This window comes from Varroa destructor, unplaced genomic scaffold (assembly GCF_002443255.2).
Source record: "Varroa destructor unplaced genomic scaffold, Vdes_3.0 BEIS01000003.1, whole genome shotgun sequence".
NCBI classification, from domain to species: domain Eukaryota; kingdom Metazoa; phylum Arthropoda; class Arachnida; order Mesostigmata; family Varroidae; genus Varroa; species Varroa destructor.
In genome coordinates, this window is record NW_019211456.1 from 19,488,521 (window position 1) to 19,509,120 (window position 20,600).

The following is a 20,600-nucleotide window of genomic DNA, read 5'->3' on the forward strand; positions in this document are numbered from 1 at the left end:
GGTGCTCATTAGCATTTACGTGCATTGTCGTCTCTTAGTGCGATACTTTAATTATTTGTATTGCATAATGTATTTAAATATTAATAGCATAACAACGAAAAGTCCTCACTATTACATCGTATTCTCCTTACAGATCGGAGCAATTTATTACATATACTAAAGGGCGAAAACAAATTAAATCAATATAGTATTTCAAAAATGACTATTTGACTATCCGGCCCAAATCGTCACCCAAATTACCATACTATACAGCAATGGGGCATCAAACAACCCAGTATCTTGCAAACATGTAACTGCTATCGTTTGATAACTCTCATTTGAAGAGAAAGACATAAACCTATATAAGCAATAATGATAGTAGTAATAATAGGAAAAAAAGAGAAAAAAATGATTTTATTATTTTCATGTGGCCTGTGAATAAAGATAAAGTGACCGTAGCAGGTTATCATCACGCAAGCAATAGGTCCGATCAGACGCAAAAATCTTTTCCTCTATCTTAGACGAACCTTCGACGATCATCGGATGTCTAGCCCATTGAAAGGTGACTAACTCAGTTTAACGTTTTGATTGAAATGAGCTAATGAACGGATACGGTAAGTTGATCGATCGACGCGTGTAAGGTTCCGAGTGTAGAAAGATGAGTCAGTAGGTGTTAAGAAGCCGTATAGGTACGAGCTCTTTAAGTAAAATTCAGACATTGGCGTTAGGCGTTGGCTGGTCGATTCTAGCTAAGCTGGTTACGGCCAACGAGTGTGACAGATTGGGTGGAACGAAGTGCTCCGCCACCGCGTAATAACGCGATTTCAGTTAGCTAAGGGTATCCAAAGGAGCACCTTTAGACGGCAATACAAGCGGTTCCTTTTATGTGAGCCTCGACGACTGCCCCTTTTAAATCCGCACGAATCCCTAGACTCTTGGAGCAATGTGGCCTGTCTGGCTTCTAATCTTACGAAGTCGACCTTAAGGAGCAGACAGGCAACTAAGCAAAAGCTTCTCCCTGTAGCCTCCTTTAGGGAAAGAAACCCGTTCTTCTTCCCTAATAGTAGCTACAGCCATAGCATTAACTTGGCTGGCGAATTTGAATCTTTGATTCTCTTTTCTCTTTCCGGCCCTATATACCCCCGACCCCCTCCGACATCGATGCTAATGTATTACTAATGTGCCAATAATAAGTAGTGCGAACAAGATCACTAGAGCTAGTGGTGGTTTCAAGCTTTTCATCTGCTGTTCTTGCTAACCATAAATCCCAATTAGCCGACCGTTCCTAGTAGCTATGCTGGAGCGGTAGCTGGTAGCGGGCTGGAGACAGCTACAGGGGACTGGCGGCGCTTAGTTAGAGATGGAACACGATGGGAGTACGTGAGTTTATAAACAAATTACTAACCTACGCTAGCCTTCGCCTTCAAATTTCGCGCGTAAAAGCGAAAGACGAAGAAATAGTATCCGGCATTGTCTCCGAATTCCACTTGCCGAAACTCAAGGGGAAAGGAATAGGGTAAAGCTGCCACCTTTATATGACACTTTTCTCACTTCACTTTAGCAGCATATAAGGAAAATCCAATCAGCAACAGAGAAAGCAGCAGGAGTAGCAAGTAAGCCAGCTGCACATAAGATGACAAGGTTATAGCAGTGCTTGTTTTTTACCCCTACGCCAATTTTCGCAACACAACCATTTTGTTGTACTGGTTTAGTCGCCGCTACCTCCGCTGTTCTCGCAATTGACTGATGGGCTCACAGCCACCGTTCGCAGCGGCGACTGTAGAAAGGTGGGGTAAGGGCTAAACGTCTCTAAAAAGACAGCTGCAAAATGGGTTGTTAGCCAGGCAGGTTTTGTGACGGTCGCTGTGCTACGTGTCAATGTGTTGGTACTAGTTGTGGCCGTGGTTAGAGCAATACGGCTAAAACAACTGCCGGCAGGTTCTCAACTGGTGTATGAGAAATTGGTAAGAGGAAGGTAGGCGGATAGGCCCATAAACATACATAATTGTGTATGCGTAGTATACATATTACGATAGGGTATGTAATTATAATAAGAAGATAGCAAGTGTATGCGTGTACGTCTCCTACTGACATATTGTACCCGTTATAGGTAAATTGTAACTGCCTGGATTATCATTATACCCATGTCATCCAAGCTACGCTGTGTTTAACTACAAGCGTCACATATATGACAGAGCTAAGCATCTAACACGCGTATCATAGTCACATAGACTGCAGGCGGTTAGAAAATCTTATAGTGTAACACTGGTGTCATAGATGGATCATGATGCAAGAATACGGTCATTGACGCGGATTTCCATGGATAACATCCGATTCTTTTTCTAGTACAGTGGTGACCCCCATTCCCCCCATGGATCGTTGGTACTTACGATAAATATACTTTTTCAGAATTGAGTCGTGTATTTATCCTTTTTCCCAATTTTACTTGACGTCCATCTTGTCCCTAGTTAGCTCAATGGCAAAACTTATTTATCGATAGTGTAACAACAACAAAACGTGAAATTAGGATCGATAAACTCGTAATATGTAATCATAAGAAATATGGAACAAAGGAAGGCTATGTTAGAAATGCTTTTGGTTTAGGCCTAATTGCAGAAGCTATGTGTTAACTCTTATAGTAATTCGTGGGCCTTAGTAGTGCCGTCTGTGGCAAGGTGCCAAGATATAATAGAAGGCGATCTGCACTGAAAATCGATATCTCACCCTTGAAGCATCGAATCGTATATTAACATTTAATACGCATGTGTGCAATGGATATCGACAATTCGCTACCAACAAGGGTGGATAGCTGAGTGAGTTATTGCAAACGGCACATGGCAGATGGCGGCTTATAGTTTGATGAGGAGTCTGTTTGAGTGAGTTACTAGCCTAGAAAGATCGGCCAAGATTGAGATAATATAAGTTGGACTAAGACAGCGTCTCTATGTTTCGAGGGAGTGGATGGAACAACGCTAGAAAAACTAGCACATCTCAATTTTCCACGTGACGAGCTGCCGCGTAAAAGACAGCTTTGGTGGAAGATTCTCTTCTCGAGATACTCGCTTTTACTTCGCCTCCAGTGACAACGACAGCGCCCGCCGCTGTCTGCTGCCCGTTCATCCGCTCCCTGCCTCGGTTCGTCTCTCAGAAATAGGACCAGTAGGCCTAACTTTAGCTGTTGGAACCTATAAGTAACTGAACGCACACCATTGTTGCCACTGCTTGCGGTAAAAGATCCCTTCTACTGCTCCAATAGCACTCTGCTGCAGAAGCTGGAGAAACCACAGCGACGACCGCCGTACCGTCCCCTAATATCCCCGTGAAACCTCCCTCGAACCCCTTACTTAGTTTCCGCGGCTGTTAGTGAGCCACTACAACGCTGTTCTTCGTTAAATCCCAGAGAATATTTTAGCTCTCGATGGTGGACACGATTCATTGGTCGTATCTAGCGTCACCTTGACTTTCGTGGCCGTAGCGGCCGTCTACTCCTATATCGCTGTCGTCTCTTATTGCACGTTTTTCTTACTACCACGGAAACTACGGGAAACGGACGAAACTCCCGATTGAACTGGCGCCTATCTGAGTTAAGTCGACTAGATAAGCCAAAGTAAATTTATGCGAGCCTAGTCGCCTCGGTTGACTCGGCTACCAGACCGCCTGCGGTTACGTTTGCCTCTGACAATCCGCAAGGGCGCACTTATAAAGTGAGCTTTGGCTACGCAGCAGCAGCAGCTACCGCTACTCGTGCAGCTGTTGGTCTCGTCTATCATATGATGATTCTAGGCCAGCGCTGCCCGGCTGCCAGAGACCAGTGTGGTACTTGCCGTTAAGGAACTAATAGAAGAAGGCTACTAGAGCTTAAGCACGGTCTTGAGAGTTCGCTCGTTGACGAAGAGGAAAGTTGAATTCTAAATTCACCAAAATGAAGGAATTCCTACATGCGGAAAGAGTTTCGCTAACACTTGCTACTAGCGGAATACAGCTTGTACAGATATTCCAGACTGCGTCTACTTAAACGCTTGATGCGGTACGATGCCGCGAAATAAGAGCTGGCATATTGGTGAAGAGTGTTTCAGCTCTATTCTCTGAGGTCGTTGATTCACTAACACCGAGGTGCTTCACATAACTAGTAGGGAACTTTTAGGGACAGCGCAAGCAGCGGCCACAATATACTAGCCTATAACGGGCATCGGCGTAGATCCAGGCTGTTCCTCTGCAGGTCATCTGAGATATTAAGGTGAATGATACAATCTCCATCCATGAAGCTAGTTGCAAATAGTAAAGCCTACAGTTTTAAAGCGTAGTTTAGATAGAACGGTCCCCTGAAGAAGAAATTCGACTATATATTTAACCTCTTCCTCGACAGAAAAAGCAGCTGCCTCGTGTACTGCTATTCAAGAAATTTTTTATCTGCGTTGAAGTGTTCGTCGAAACACTCCGTTCTATGTATTGATAATTGCCGTACAAAAGGTAATCTGCTTTTTGCTTGTCTCTATAGCAGTAATCGTATGGAAGTGGTAAGCCGAATATACTAAACCAAATCTGGTTCTTCAGTGCCCACATTACAAACAAAGATCAACTCGGGAACACTTGTTCGATGTGACAGTAGCAGAAGAAAATCTTTGCACCGATGTTGGTTTTAGACAGAACCATAGTGTCTATATATATGGACATGACCAATATCTTGAGCAATCTAAAATAACTGACAAATGTGACCATATTCTCAAATCACTGTTGATCCAAACTTTTTTGTATTGGGGTTTAAAGGTTTCTCGTCAGATGGATTGACACCTTCAGGAAAACTGCTGAAAAACAGCTGAAAAGAACACTTCTACCGTGACCCTGCTCAATGATTCTGCTCGAAAGATGCAAAAAGATAACAAAAGCTGCAATAACTTACGCCATTGGCTACTCGTCTATAGAACCGTTTGCGCGGCCTCAGCCTTTTTATCATCTTGAAAACTGAATAAACCATTTTGCAGTAGGATTAAACAGGGCCACGCTAAAACATGTTATGCACCAAGATTGCCCCCGCAGGGCCTTTTTTGATTATTCCAAAAAAATTGAGAAAGTTGTAGCGAATTCGGAAAAATTGTAGGAAAATTATAATGGAACGTAATCAAAACCGCTGTAAGGTTAAAATTAAAAAAAAAACTAATATTCCATCCGATTGACTCCGTCGAGATCATTGGTAACCTATCCATAAAACTTCGAGAAATAACTTTCACAGATCCTTGGATGTAATATGCTGTATACGGAAATATCCAATGCAAAAGCGGTATCGACAACCATTAATAGTTATTTATAGGTCGTTGGAGCTGTCCTTTTGCATAAAACATAAAACCCTTAACTGCTGCTGCCAGCATCGCAGATAGACGTTCTGCTCTATACAGACGTAGGATAAAAACACATTGCCCATAAGCTATTCACTAAGCAAATGGTCATATAATAAATATTGTTTAAACTGGATTCATGGGCGTAACATATTACAGTATAAAAACGTAATTTAAAACAACTATGAAATTATTTAAGTGAAAACCTTATCCACTAGCGTTCACGCCAGTTCTCTCTCGCGATAATACCTTGAACGCTTCAATCTATTGAAGTTCATCTCAATTTTTATCTGCAAGTCTATAGCAGGTTATAGGCATCGATTAGCGTAAACACACGGTTTCCCGCTAACAGATGAACTCACATATTCAATATTTAGTCTTCCTCCATTATGTTGAACTCCCAAAGTTTCTCCGTCTTAGAAGCCTGAGAATTCTGATGACTCTGTATACTCACAAATATTACAGCGCCTGGTGAAGCGAGGCCTATCTAGAATATGTTCGCCTGTTTGAAGACACGACCTGTTGTCTTCTAGTAACAGAAAAATTCAACATTGTGACGCTTTATGTTTGTAATAAAAGTGCAGAGCAGAGCTGGAACCTAATCGGAGTACGTCTCATTGTACGGTCCCTCAAGCATTATTGGTATGGCCTTTTGCGACAGGATGGAATATTCACTCGATTACAGTTAGAAACGGCTCAGAATGATCAACGCCTGAAGGGAAACAGTTAGTCGACGCGCCGTATCGTATCGGGCTTGCAAAAATATAACTGGTTTCTATAAATATTACAAGTTTAGGATAGCAGACTGTTTACTTTGGGATAATTCGGCTGCTCGTATTTTATGCCCCCTTCGAAGTTTGCCGTAAGTTATTTTCTAGCTTCGAAGCTGCGTCCGGCAAAATTGAGAAGATGATTATCGAGAAACATAGAATAAAGTAAATAAGGTACGAATATAAACTATCGCTGTTGATTAAACATTAGCAAAAAAATATAAAAGTAGTAAATCACTTTCGTGTGTTAATTATCGAATATAACAAAAATTTCAGTTTGGCCAAGAATTGTTTTGTTAGTTCTATTTAATTTTAATATATTACCTCAGCTAGTGCAGGCCTATTCGGCATGATTTAAAAACGAATGTCTAAACCTGTTTGGCTTGAGGAACGGACCCGCAGTTTACATACAAGAAACGCATACTTTTTTCGCTTTTGTCCGATACTTTAACGATCAACATAATCTTAGGATATCGATGCACAGATACGAGTGAGCGGTGCGTGCGTATGCACACGTGCGTATATGATAACATAATGCTGCTAAGCGCTAACAGGCAGACTGAATAACGAGAGCCTTACTAAATCTATATGAGCAGTCCAGAGGAATGGTGGCTATTTTGGTAAACAGATGCTTTTGCTAAAGCCCAGGGAAGTGTCAAAGTCAGCGCAGACGTGCCTGCTGCTTATTGTTAACCTTTGCTTCATGCATGAGCTGCTGAAATGCTCACCTTCTCGACTTCCATGAAGATTCCATTTCTTTTCTTGTCAAATATAAAAGCCTCCGAAAGGTGAGCGGAAGTAGGGTGGATGGTTACTACCATGAGTGTAGGATGGCCTTGCCGCTTCCGTTATTGCACGAAGCACAACCTACCATTTCACTCAGAGCGCACAGGTTTGCGGTTAAAGTAAGGAAAAGTCCCCGGGCCTTCGCTCCACTGCACTTGCCATTACCGCGGCGCACCAGAAGCTGTAGGTGATAGTCGAGTATGATGCTCAAACATCGTCATGATGAAAAACGGTGCTCGACGCCAACGATTCTATGACACGAGTATTTATTTATTCGTCAAAAGAAAAAGAAGGAAAAGTACTGGCATCAGAACAAATCGCGACGGTTGTATAAGGTCCGCACCTCTTGCCTTCACTGTGCGAACAAAGACCTTTAAGGCAGTGGAACACACTCACAAATGAAAGCTGTGCGTGCGCAAAGCTGAATAGTGTACAATAGGTGTATGGGAAACTAATGCGCACGGAACGGACGCAAAGAGGGATAAAGATAACACAGTTGTCTTCAGCCTTTGTCAGAAGTGGCAGTAATACCGGACGCTACAAGTGAAGTGATTCAAAGGTTGCTGGTTATTAAATGGCGCTTCTCGAAGGCACACTAACAATGTTAGAAGCAGTATAGTTGTACATTCTAGTGGCAAGAGAAATAATGAGACATGGACTCAACAACGGTTATCGTTAAATGATGCTGGTGCTAGGAAAGATAGAGAAAGTGTGCCTTTGTGATAGGGTAGAAAACGAAATAAAAAAGACAAGGCTGGACTGAATCTCCGCCGGCAACCGTGAAAGGCCCACAAGTATCTACAGTCATTCGTCAATCGGCGACGGCGGCAGCAGCAACTATATATACATATGTATATATATATATATATATATAGCGCTATACGGCCACGTATGTGCGATAATGCGGTCTGTTTTGGCGAAAAAGTCTTTGGGGAAGGCGAACTCAGCTTAAGGAGTAGAAAGCGTCTGGAATGTATCGAGTAGAGGAATGTAATAGATAAAAGACGGACAACGGGACGGAAAGGTGTGGAATGTGGGATGAAAAGGGAAATACTAAGTGGAAAACAAGAAAAAGGACAAAAGTGATCGAGCTTGATAACGTGATCTTTTGGTGATCCTTTGCTTTTTAGGGTATGAGTAAAACCGTTCGTGAGCTGGCGGCAAGTGCAAAAAAACGCGGTGTCACAAAGCCACTGTATTATTTGCCATCGCAAGTTATGGCCTAGCGTAAGACTATGATCTTTAATACCCTTTTTCAGATATTGCCCTTAACTGTTAGCCTTGAAGCGCACCATTTACTCTACGAGCGACAAAGCCCCCCCGTTAGACGAGGCTCGTTTCGTGTGCCTAGCGGATCGCCGGCTTTATGAACTATGAAAGGGCAAAAAGGAACGTGAGAGAGGGAAAGAGAACAACATGATATCCCATTGTATGCGTCGATACCCATGAATCGCATGTCCTAACACGCAGTTGTAAGCAAATCCAGTCAATCTGTTAAAAACGGTGATGAAACGCTGAACAAGAGAGAACGTAATATTGCAAACCACACACCATGGACTACGACAACGATGGTAAGAACGGAAAAACATACAATGATTTGATGTTAACGTGGAAAAAATGCAAGAAATACATCTCGAAGTAGGAAATGAGCGATGAAATCAGACGATGGTACGATCCCTGGCATATACTATAACAAGTGAATAAAAATGCTGCACGACGCCTTTAATTGGGCTCACATAAAACCGGGTCGACAAAAACGAGAGAATCAAACTTGGCAAGCGTGTTTCTCACGAAAAAGACTAAATATCGTTAAATCTTTTAACAGTGGCTCCACTTCACCACGTGGGTCTCAGTGTTTCGGCAATGGTGAAAGAGTGCTAGCTGTAGGAACGGTAATGGAACATTGGGCCGTGGTAGGTTTCGCTAGAGCGTACAATGTGGGCCTTCATTGATGCGCGGAATAACACATATAACGTTGACGTATAAGGGACTTTGCTAAAGCATCACCTGTTGTCCAATTCCTCTTCTAGTCGCATGGCCGATGGGTAACTAACAAGAAACACAATATTTTACCTCGACATAGCGATAGCAGCTACAATGGTAGCATTATGGAGCAGAATCGAACATTCGTAGAAGCATCTGTGACATGTGGCCAGTCGATACTTCATCGGCGTTCGACCACACCTCTACCTTGATCCGACTACATAAGAAACTATACTAATAAGCGTACGAATATACATAAGAGTTAATTATGGAAAATTAAGGCAAACTGGTCTAGTAAGGCTATTATCATATACGTTTGCATTCTAACTTAGATATTGGAAGGCGATCGTGCCGGTTAAAAATTGCTAAACACCTATAAGAAGACAGACAATTTGTTTTTATGGAAAAATAGATTAACTCCGTTCCAGAATATATGAAGCAAGTTCGATAGCACACAGACGCAATTTAAAACTGCCTATTTGGTTTACTATTAGGTTAAATCTATTACTACATCAGTCAGACTTCAAATATTGTATCCGATCATTATGGAGAGTATACGCATTCTACCCGTGCGCACGTTACATATATAGCTGCGTTGTGTGTACGTCTGACTATGTAAACATGTCAAGTGTCTATAGCGCTATATTGATATTGTATGCTATATATGGTAACAACAATATGGTCAAAGTTAACGTCTTACTCAGGCAATATTCGCGTTCAAGGTGTCGAGCGGCAACACGACCAAACCGCTTTGGTGATCGCCAATTTCAATGCATAGTGTGCCGAGCGTATAGTGTAGCCGTATGCGTTTGTGTATTTGACTGACTGGGTATTTTGTCCCACATACATTATTTGTCCACGCTGCAACGAGGAAGAGACAAAGCTAAACAGGGCAAGCTAACACGCCCGAAGCAAAGAATAACAGATAGATACAAGCCACTCGAGAGAAGCGGCATCCTCTTGCGGCGCCATTGGGCCCGTTCATCGTTCAGCCAGTCACTTCCTGTTCGATTGCGATTTCCTGCTTGCTCTTGCTTTCGGCGCCCCCTGGCAGCTTTCATGGACATTTTGGTGATATTCTAAAATGCTCTGGGATAATGGTAGGGCAGAGTTGACAGCTACGAAGGCACTGCACCGCTGCGGAGAGCTTCTTAAGGCTCTTTCGGGCAAGCATGAGGGCTGGGCATCACCCATGACAGCAGCCAAGGCACCGTCACTTAGAATGTTTGACAGCCGTGACGTTATGTATTGTTGAACATTATGGTCCCCGATTGAAATCCAGTTGCATACGATCGCAGCATGCTGTGCATATCGCTCGTCCAGCATACAAATCCGGCTAAGATCGAAGCTGCGATCTCATGCACGCCGTCATACCAGCTTTCACCCAGCTGTATAACCGTACTTTGCATAGCTTTGGCTGTCTCGGCTTCCCCGGCCGTCATTGCCATTTTCGTTGCAGGCGGCGGAGTGGGTACGACGATGCGCGATAGAAAAGCAGCGGTAGCAGCAGAACAAAGCCCAGAAAAGCAGGACAGAAGCTGCTCATCTTTCTTCTTTATTCTACCTTCGTCCTTTTTCTTACATCTCTTTTTATGCTTATTCATCGTCCGTTCCTCTTCCTCCTCTTTGCTTTTGCTACCAGTTTCTTACACCTTCGAAAAGCGGCGGGAGGGCGAGTCGACCGGCTGACCGACCGACCGACGTCTTTAGAGGGACGCGTACACCGGCTCGAGCCAAAAAAGAAGAGAAGTTTGGAAAATCCCTACGGTCTCCTTCCTCGCTCTTCCTGCATCACATGGTCGCTTGCTTTTAGGTATTTGGGTGTTCTTCCTTTTTCCATTTCCTCTGTTCTTCTTGCGACTTTTTTTCGTGAGAAAACAGCGACTTCGAGCTCAGATCGCTCCAAGGAATGCTCTGCTAGGAGCAACCCCGATAGCCGCTGTGCCGCCGGCAATGGAGCTATCGGCCTAAATGGGCCAACAAGCGCCTCGTCACCATAGTCGTCGTTGCTGCCGCTTCTGCTACCGTTCTTGTCGTTTTAAGGTGCCAGTCGAAGGCTAAGCGACAGCCTGAAGCGGCTTTTAGGTGCTTCGACGGCCCGGAAAACAACGAACTGTTGCGAGCGAGAGGTTTAGAAAGGGAGAAACGGGGGAAGGGGCATAACTGCGCCTTGGTCGTTTTCCTTTGTCATTTTAGTCAGTGCTGCTGCCATCAATACCAGACTAAACACTGCGTTCATCTTTCTCTTTTCATCTTCCATCAGTAACAGTAGCAGCAGCTGAGATGCTATGGACCTCATTTGCCACTTTTCATACGAAGGTACCACCTTGGCTGGTTCACGTTCTCATAATCAAAACGAAATTCCTCTTTTCTGCATTCCCATCGTCACTTTCGTTAGTGTTCTTCTCATGCATCCGAAGAAAAAGTTTGGCAATACCCGTTTTTTTCTGCTGGATCGCTAGTTGTTCCCAAAATATTTATCTGGTTGTTTTTTCCGACGTTTTTTTATCGAAGCAAAATTAAGCCGTTTTTAGCTATGATGTCATGGTTCCATAACGTGGATGTAGGGTATTACAGAAAGACACGGACGCATTAACCTGCTCTCTCCATTCGTCGCTACAACTCGTCCGTATCAAAGCGTCATGCATTCAGTCCTTCGTTATGTTCGGTTACCGGCTTCATTAGCTTGTAATGTGGGCATTAGATAGAACACAACATGGAGACAAAGTATTAGTATAAGATGGGCAGGAGATTGGACATTAATTTTGCGTGTAATATGTTCTGATTATTTAAATATTGCACCTGTACCCCTTGGAATGTGGTTAAAAGCTATATATATATATATATATTATAGACGTTCTGGCCTCCGGAGACGTACATGTTAGGATATTGTGAATTAGCTTAATTTGAAATCCTCAGAATCTTTCAATAGGAACAGATCTTTGCTAAACGTGTCTATGTTTAGAAAGAAAACCTCTTTACAATTAACTTATGAGTTCTGTTTCTGTCTAAACGTGACTCTTGTGGGATTCAACAAACCCGTCTGTAAGATCGTGCTGTAGCAAATTCTTCCGGCTATGTAAAGTCACCGCTGTTTCTTCGCTTAATATCCCTTACCACTAAAGGTTTCATTTTTTTTTATCTTTACTCCCCTAACTGATACACCTAGCGCCAGTTCTTCCAACTTTATATTTTATCCCTATCTGCTTACGTGACGTCCTTTGCCCAATACTATGTGTGCTTTGTAGCTTTTACATGGAGTCGCCATTAAGAAGAAAAAAACAAGCAGAGGGGTACTTCGCAGCATTTTCAAAACTGCCCATCTTTTATTTCGATCTTTGCATGTTCCCACAGCATCATTTTCCTTTTCAATTTCCTTCATCAGTGTCGACACAATGAATCTGTATGGCGATTGGTAAAAAGGGGGCAAGGAGTGGTAGTACCGTTGTTAGCGATCAATGTCACTTAAACATTTATAAACTGTCCTGTTGAAGGTCCTGTCAGAGTCTTTTTTGTCTGACAGGATTTAGGGCCTTTGAACGACGGCTGGCTTCTTATAACTGCGTGTCACCTAGAAGAAAACGGTGAAGAGAAAAGGAACGCAGTGCAACTTTGTAACCAAATAACCCAGACAACCGCCACTCGAAGTAGGAACTAGTCAGCCAGAAAAGAGACTCGATTCAGATATGTTTAGGAAGGAGAGGAAAAGGCAGCAGGCGAGTTTAGCTGGTCGAATTAAACCCTAAAAACATACCAGAGAGATAAAATAGTACAGCAGACAGAAAGAACAAAGATACTGAACCCGTGCAACATGCAACTCTATCTATTTTCAGCTCAAGGTTGGGGTAGTCTTTATATTACTATCACTATTTTAACTGCTGTCAGTTCTATTACAATCGTTATCATCAACTACAGGTAACAGTATTACAGCCTGTTGGCACTAACCCGTGCTAGCTTTAGAAGAAAGAAACCATCAACATTCCCATAGATTTTGTCCGTACATGCCCAGTATTAGGTATCGCACTATACGTGTAAGAACTATACCTAAAGCCCGTGATCACATTGGCAGGTAGCATTAGGCAATATAAAAACTCAATAGAGACGACTTAAACAGACTAAACGTACAGGCGCAGAAAAAGCACAATTTTTTCAAAGCTAAATAAAGACCGTCGTTCCTATTAAAACCAATGCCTCTGAAGGCTCTATGATCCCAATAATGAACTCCGCTGGTGCTTTTCCCTCCTATTACGTTTACGTCAATCATGATACCCTATCTGTCAGCTCGTGGCGCGACTATCATAAAATAAAGTTTGCTGAAGATCTAAGCAGTAGAAAATTTGTAGTCAAAAATTGAATAGTATAATAGCCAGCAAACCCAAATGATGGGTAATAATGAGATGCACAAGTGCACCCGTGACTTCTTTTTTTGTGCAGCTAGTATAGAGGGTGCATGTATATGCAGATATGTGAGGAGATATAGTTTAAAAACTAATAAAGGAAATAGAAAACATGAGACTTACCCATTGATGCCAGTGACTGCTAGCAAATGCACAAGAAAAAAGACCTCATACAACTGCACACTCAGAAAATGATGGTCGATGGACAGAAACGGGAACCTAAACCAATTTCATAGCCATTGTGTAAACGATGAGGCTTTTTGACCTTTTTGCAGATTTCTCTTTTTTTGAGTAAGGGATAGATGAAAGAGACAAATGTCTATTAGGCGCCTGCTAGACTAAGTACGCCGTTGAAAGGGTCAAGAGTAGCAGAAATAGCGTCATAGTGACAGTACGGGGAAGGAACGATACGGTGTACCAGTATGGAAAGAAAAATCTCGGGAAAGATCTTGTTCTCCAGCAGGCTTTTGTTCTTGTCGATTGCTTGCTTTCGCTGTTTGTTTTTCTCGCAGTTACAGTGTAGTCGTGTCGTTTGTACGATTGGTATTTTCGTAACACCTGCCTGCTGGGGACTCAGCTTGACAAATACTTCCGTACAGAAAGGCACCATGCTTCTTCGGGCAGTTGCCGCATTGCCCCTTTACGTCATGACTATGAATCGGATAGAATGGATCAGGAGTTCGGACGGAATGAAGTAGCTAGAAAACAATCAGTGAGCAAGATAGGCTATCAATGTGCATGTGCGGTTTCGAACCTTCGTTATATGCCCAGCGCCAGTGGCCGTCAGAGGAATACTCAAGTACAGACACGCATACATTAATTAAGAGACTTCTTCTGGTTGAAGCATTCACTCTGTAAATTTATTCAATAAAAAAAAAAAAGATGAAAAACATCTACTCAACTGTCGATGCATATATAGCACATACGGCTCATGCGAAAAGCAAATCTAGGTAATCAAAGAATAAGCGTTAGCTAAAGCGGAAGAATTTCATGTAGGCGAGGGTAATGGCTAGGGCCCTCACAGAGCAGACGTGTACGCAAGGAACAAGAAAAAAAATATAAATGGGTTATGCAATTTTCTAAAAATGCGTTCACTTACTCAAGCACACACCACACTAGGCGTTCTCTCTCGTATGGACATATTTTTAAAAAAACTCTTTATGTTTTACGTCCCATATCGCCATTATGCGTCCTACCACACAGCTGATTCCCACCTCGAAACGAAACGAACCTGCACCATAACGTATCCCTAATATTAGCAGGAGAATATGTTACCCACCATGCTATCACGAGGACATGTTTTCATGTTCAATGAGATTACACGTTTCGACGAGCGCATACTTGCCGCCTATTACGCTTAGTCTCGGATGGCTGTCTCTTACGTGCACGTATACTCGTATATACGTACTCCATAACAAAAATTAGGTACGGGCACGTTGCTCTATAAACGTGCACCATACTCCGCGAAAACGAATGCCGTTACCACATACACATATATATATATATATATGCGACTCGAAAATGTATGGGCTGTTTTTCTACATCACATCTATACTGGATAATATGAATCCCATTAAATCGACATTGATGTCGTTTGAAGGTATTGAGACCTGAATGCCCCTAGTTGCATTGAGGTGCATGACTCTAAAGTCGTTGGAATCCATTTATTTAGACTAAAAAGAGACCACTTGGGAAATAAGTAGAATGTTTGCGAAAATTCCCCGTATTATGACAGTAAAGTCACAAATTCTATGCATGCGCTTAAAAATGCATCTACGTCTATCATTAAACAGCTCAGTACCATTCAAACAAGGCTAATTCTTTATTAATAAATTTATAATTTTATTGAAATTTATAACTGGGTGCCGCACAAATTTACTCGATTGTCTTTCCATTGGCAAAAACGCCGACAAAATGAGTCCTTGCTTACGGCTGACAACAAAAAACGAACGATACAATAATCATATTATGGGGATAACAAAGAAAATAAAAATACTATGTTCCACAAAGAGCCCAAACTGACGCCGAGGAAGGTGACGCCATGCGGTTGGTAAGATGGGAAAGGAATCGTGCCTTATATCTTGCTGCGGTATAGCAAAATGATTGGTTCAAACCTCTACTGTTATGACCTAATAATACAACAAGTCCTTGAAAGAAAAATCGACCAGAACTAGTAAACGAAAAAGGCGTCGTCTTCCACGACAACGTTAGACGATCTTATTTCTAGCTATTCAAAAGAAAATTCTGAGAGCTTGAACGGAAATGTTTAATGTATAGCCGCTGTATAGCCCAGATCTGGCATAATCAGAATATCATTAATTTCTGCAGAACTTGTTTAGTGGTATTAATTCAGTTCCAATAAAAGGACGCGAAGACCACTTGTTAGAATTCCTGCCCAGGAACCAAAAGTAGTTCAGTTGGTACGGGCCAAGACAGTGCACTTCGGTTGTCAAGATCGAGTTCAAGCGTATGATTCGAGTCCTCGAATAAGTTCAAAGTAAACGGATTTAAGTTTTGGGGAAATTGATATTGCACGCAAAGACACAATATCGGAGCGCCACAAAGGAGAGCTGGAGGTAAATAATAATAATAATACCATTATTATTGTTAATATTTTTATCTGTTTAAATGGCCATTATCGTTTTGCTGTTGGGGCTAGTAACTTGAACCAAATTACTATTTCTAGTTTAAGCAAATATCATAATAATATTTTGCGATGATTATAAGGACATACGTATTTTTGAGAACAATCACGAATTATACTGGTAGACTTAGCTGCTTAGCTCTGCATAGTCTGGTTATTAAATATCTGTCGGTTTTGGCGAAATTGACGGTTTGTTCTTCTACCACTTAAAGTTTATATGCAATGCTATGAACCCAAGAACTATTTCTCACACCCTTATAGAAGAGCTACTGCCATTTCTACATTCACTGATTTGTTGTCGGTATCGGTTTTAGATTATCGTAAAGCTTTCATGATGTTTGAAACCTTGGCTAAAACTCTATGCAAGAATTGAATCTATAAACTGAGATAAATCGGTTGTTATGCTGCGATTGAATCTGACAATACGAGATCGATGTTTCCTAATGAAGCGAATTATAACGGTTTCATTGATTACATTAGACAACTGACTGTATTCGTCTGCTTTCTGGGCGAGGAATTGAAGCTGAAAGCCATCTTTATGGCTCTTATTGCTTGCAATAAAGAGGCAAACGCGCTTGCGATACCAAAACACTCACCGAACACGATTCCAACAAGTGTGAAAGGGTAGCACTTGCAAACAAAACGTGTGAAGGTGGCTTCATCCAATAGGGCAGAAGAGCTGTCCATATGAAGACATCGTAATGGCTCACGTTTCAGCTCTGCAGATCCCCTTGATCAATGTACTTGACATGGAAGTACTAGTTGAAATTATAATTTACTTACTAGTTTATGTAATGTATTAGCTTGGTGTTTGATTGGTTGCACATATCTATGGAGATGCCGCCTAAATAACCGCTTAGCGAAACAGAGTATTATAAAGCCATTTCTGTATAACTCACCCATTGACTCGTGACTCCGTTTTGCTCCGACCTAACCCTTAACGGAACTTAAACTGGAAAACACTCAAACCTCTGATAGATTCTACTACTAATGATAATGGCATTAGTTACTCTGATTACTTCAATGACGTACGGGTGTTCTAACTTGCGACCCGGAGTTCTTGCGAACGATGCCATGATCCTTCCTTTACGAGTCGATCAGACTAATCCTATAGGTATACGACAATACAAATGCTATTATACAACGATGTCTTATCGAAAATTTATCTTCTTTAGAGTCAGTTGATAGTTTAATAGAAACTATACTACTGATGCTCGTTAGTAACAGTTTCAGTTCCACGAAGACTATCTTCAGCAGCCAATTAAAGGTATCGTGTTCGTAATTGAATAATTTTGACTCCCAAACGTTCCTTTACAGTTTAAATGTTTGGCCGATCCCTGTTCTTGTTCTCCAAGGATACTGAAATGCATTACTATGAATATTTATTTACATTTTTAATGATAGTAATAATAATAATAATAGGGTGAGTTTTGAGCTGCTATCAGATCTTACATCAGATCAAGTCGCCACTCTGATGGCATCTGTAATGCTCTTCAAATATAAATGGCCAGCCTCCACCTTCGTAAAACCTGCTGCGGGATCTGTACCGTAGCTGGAATAAGTAGAACAAATTCTGAATTTAAGCTTTCTTCTAGCAAGATGCAGCTGAAAACCCTCGAGAGGTACGCTACCCCTCAGGGTTTGAAGCTGGCATCTACATATTGTCGTATGCTTTTCTAGTTACGAATTCCACACATTTTGTCAACACGCACATCAGCTAGAACAACCTCTAAAAGCCCATGTGCTGCATCTACACGATCCTGTTTACCGAGGAAAACTGGCTGATCACTTAGTAGACTATTGCTTTTGCCATCGGAAATTAGGCAACTGAAAGAGACGGCCGAGTGCATTATTGATGCTAACGTTAAGAGCCTCTTTAGGAAAGCAAGAACAAATGAAACCTGATGATAAATATTCTGCAAAAATGTTTATAAAGCAAAGCAAAAAAAAGACTTCAGCTTAGTGAAGCTGCGCCTTACCGCGTCTAACCGCCTTCTTCCCTATCGTATTATCGGGTCGTTTATCCACAGGCCATTAGGGTTTACCTGGCGGAACAGCACAGAACAAGAGATAGGGACAAATATATAATTGAAAGGAAGCGTACATCAGGAAATCTATCTATGTGGTCGCATATATATGCGTCAATTCATATGTTGCGTCACGTTTGTCTATATGGGAATTAAACAAGCAGAAATTATAGAGACCTAAGAAAGGGAGCATCCATATGCTCGAAAGGCAATCCGCCACCCGGACCATCACCATGCCGTCGCGTCGTGCGTCATTATCTGTACAGGCTCTCGACAGTGTTTCATTCTCACCAGATCGTGCTCTTTTTTATTCACTTTCTCTCCGTAAATAACGAATGGTTTTAAGATAGCGACATTTGGATTCCGTCTGGCTGTCTTTGTCTTGTTGTACAGTGGTCCTGTTTCACCTTGTGCCTAAATATCCTATTCGATGTCCGCGTGCGTGTGTCGGCGTCGCTGACTGCCTCTTGGCCTACGGCAATGATTAGCAGTAACGTCGCTCCGCGATGAAACACAAGGCGGGATTGGTGGCTCTAACCTTCGTTTGGCTGATGTCACCAACAGCGTCAAGCGACAGATTGACCGGTGGTTGCCGAAAAGCGTCGGTGGAGAGAAGTTTCGAGCTTGGAATCATGTCAAGGTCGCCGGGTAGTGACTACGATTAATAATCACACTAGAAAAGATGTAGTTGTCGTTGTTGCACTACACGTAATCCGATATCGGCGATCAGCTAGGTTGCAGAAGGAGCGACCGTTCGGAAATCTATGTTTACGAATAGGTTTAACGAAGGAAGCAACAGTACCGATCAGGACAACGTACATTTAGCTCAAGAGCGAATCTCGCTAAACAGGATGAAATATCTGACGCTATATTTTTCTCTGTGAGTTTGCTTTTCAGCTCGTAGTGATAAACCCGCAAGCAAAAAACACATGCGGCTAATAGAACCATTAGCGCGGTCCAACAAACACGTGCGTACATGCATATATCTAAAGATTCATAAAGCAACAGTCAACTCTAACGAAGTAAAACACCAATTATACTGACCAGTACACGGCCTGTTGACATTCACGAGTCGCTGGGTGTCTGGGTTTTGTCGCTTAGTCCCAACTGAGGCGTGTTCGTGCTCTCTGTTTCGTCGGCTCCTAGACTCTGTCTAACGCCTGCGCCAAGCTTATTTCTTCCAGACCTTCTTAGCAGATATCCTGGCATTATATTTTATGTTCACTATTTATATCACCCGGGCTCCAAGAGGCGGCGACGTTGAGATCGTCGACAATATCAACAACGAAGTCGAACGCTTTTATTACAAGACAGACGCTATAGAGGTTTGCACAGAAGTGGTAAATCATACAATTTGCTCGACAGGAACGATCGCCCGAGGGCGCAAATGGAATTACCCGACGACTTTACGTGTAACAACCAGCACGAACGAGCTAGTCAGTATAAAGCCAAGCAAAGCTCTGCCCTCGGCGTATTCGACACACTCAGCATACGCGATGCCATGCGCTATCTTTGTTTACGGTCACACAGTTACCAATAGTATTATAGGATAGTATCGACCACGAAAGGTGGATTACAGAACAGATGACGCTTGTTGTGCCTCTTTCTCTGGCGCGCCCTCTTTCGTTTGGCACTATTTAAAGAATTATTAAAGAATAAAAGCAGAAAGGTCACTGGTGATATATCTAACTGGATGCCAATAACTATCCGTACTTGTCGAACCATTTTCTACTGTTGTTCTTGCACTGCTAGCTGGAACTGGAGTCTTATCACACACACACTAAGACCAGCTGATGCATCACAAGTGCTTTTTCGTTTTTTATAAAAGAGTCCTCGGAATCACGTGTTTTTAGCTATATGCAGCGGGGACTTGTCCTTGCCGGACTTGCCTAGGGTTCATTCAACACACCTATGAAACGACACGGCGGGCACACAGTTACCTGCTAACTTAAATAATAATACCGCATCTTCCTAAATGTCTTCTTTATCTTTCATTGCTTATTTTCTTTATTCTTGATATTTGGCAGTAATTTTTGCCATTGCTGAAATTTGAACGTGCATAGTGGTGTGCATGTTAATTATGGTTACTATGGCAACGCACCCAGAGAGGTGTGCGTAAGCTGCTGCTCAGGACTGCATGTATGTTTTGTGACGCTGACACTTTTGTGATGTCTCGTTTACCTTGGAAAATGACTATTAAGGAGCAAGCAGTTCTGTTATGTTTAACAGAAGTTAGCTGCGCGACATCATAATGATTGTTAGTTATCCATGAGCTATAAACGTATACGGAACCGCTTGTCCCTAATGAAAATTAATTCTGCATATTTCTGCTGAAGCTGACTCTAACTGCTGATACTGTTGAACGCCATCTCAATTTAAATGTAATCACATCGGTCTAATTTGTATCATGTATAAAGCAGGCAATTAGCGACGCAGCAATCGGCGACGGTTGCGGGTGTATGCCATTTACGTTCTGCGGCGGGGTATTTGTAAGTACTCCCAGCTCGATACGCTCGGAGGGCTTCTTAGTGACGAATTCTCAGGATAGAAGATTGCAGCCATAGAGATGGTGGGGTCGTAATAAGGACGATCGTCCTGATGTGGTCGTTGTATGACTAGCAGTTTCCCATCGGCGCAGCCCCACCGCAAAGAAACCGTTCGTTTGATAGCTTTCCTTTCAT

General features: G+C 42.3%; 2 protein-coding genes and 1 long non-coding RNA gene across 48 annotated transcripts in view; 1 reads left to right on the forward strand and 2 right to left on the reverse strand.

The window, feature by feature from the left end:
* LOC111248212 (uncharacterized) overlaps positions 1-7,814 on the reverse strand; it is a 193,868-nt gene extending 186,054 nt beyond the window's left edge. For 11 of the 37 annotated variants that reach the window (XR_015323456.1, XR_015323458.1, XR_015323455.1 and 8 more), the window contains exon 1: positions 6,811-7,811. Coding sequence is in view for 7 of the 37 variants with exons in the window: in XM_086983283.1 (XP_086839409.1) it covers positions 6,811-6,903 (93 nt within the window). In the remaining 30 variants the exon portion in view is untranslated. Of the gene's footprint in view, positions 1-6,810 lie in introns of all 37 variants that reach the window. The other 26 variants (XR_015323477.1, XR_015323471.1, XR_015323465.1 and 23 more) reach the window with 17 other exon arrangements.
* The window catches only part of Shal (Potassium voltage-gated channel protein Shal), a 261,664-nt gene that overhangs the window by 172,338 nt on the left and 68,726 nt on the right, over positions 1-20,600 (forward strand). The window lies entirely within an intron of this gene.
* Positions 12,146-19,451, reverse strand: LOC111248215 (uncharacterized). 2 transcript variants are annotated; one of them, XR_015323493.1, is made up of 4 exons: positions 18,964-19,451; positions 14,348-17,937; positions 13,372-13,946; positions 12,146-12,422 (listed from the first exon to the last, which is right to left on the reverse strand). It is a non-coding gene; the product is annotated as an uncharacterized LOC111248215 (long non-coding RNA). The 2 variants fall into 2 exon arrangements; XR_002672474.2 differs by having other exon boundaries at positions 13,667-13,946; positions 18,964-19,450.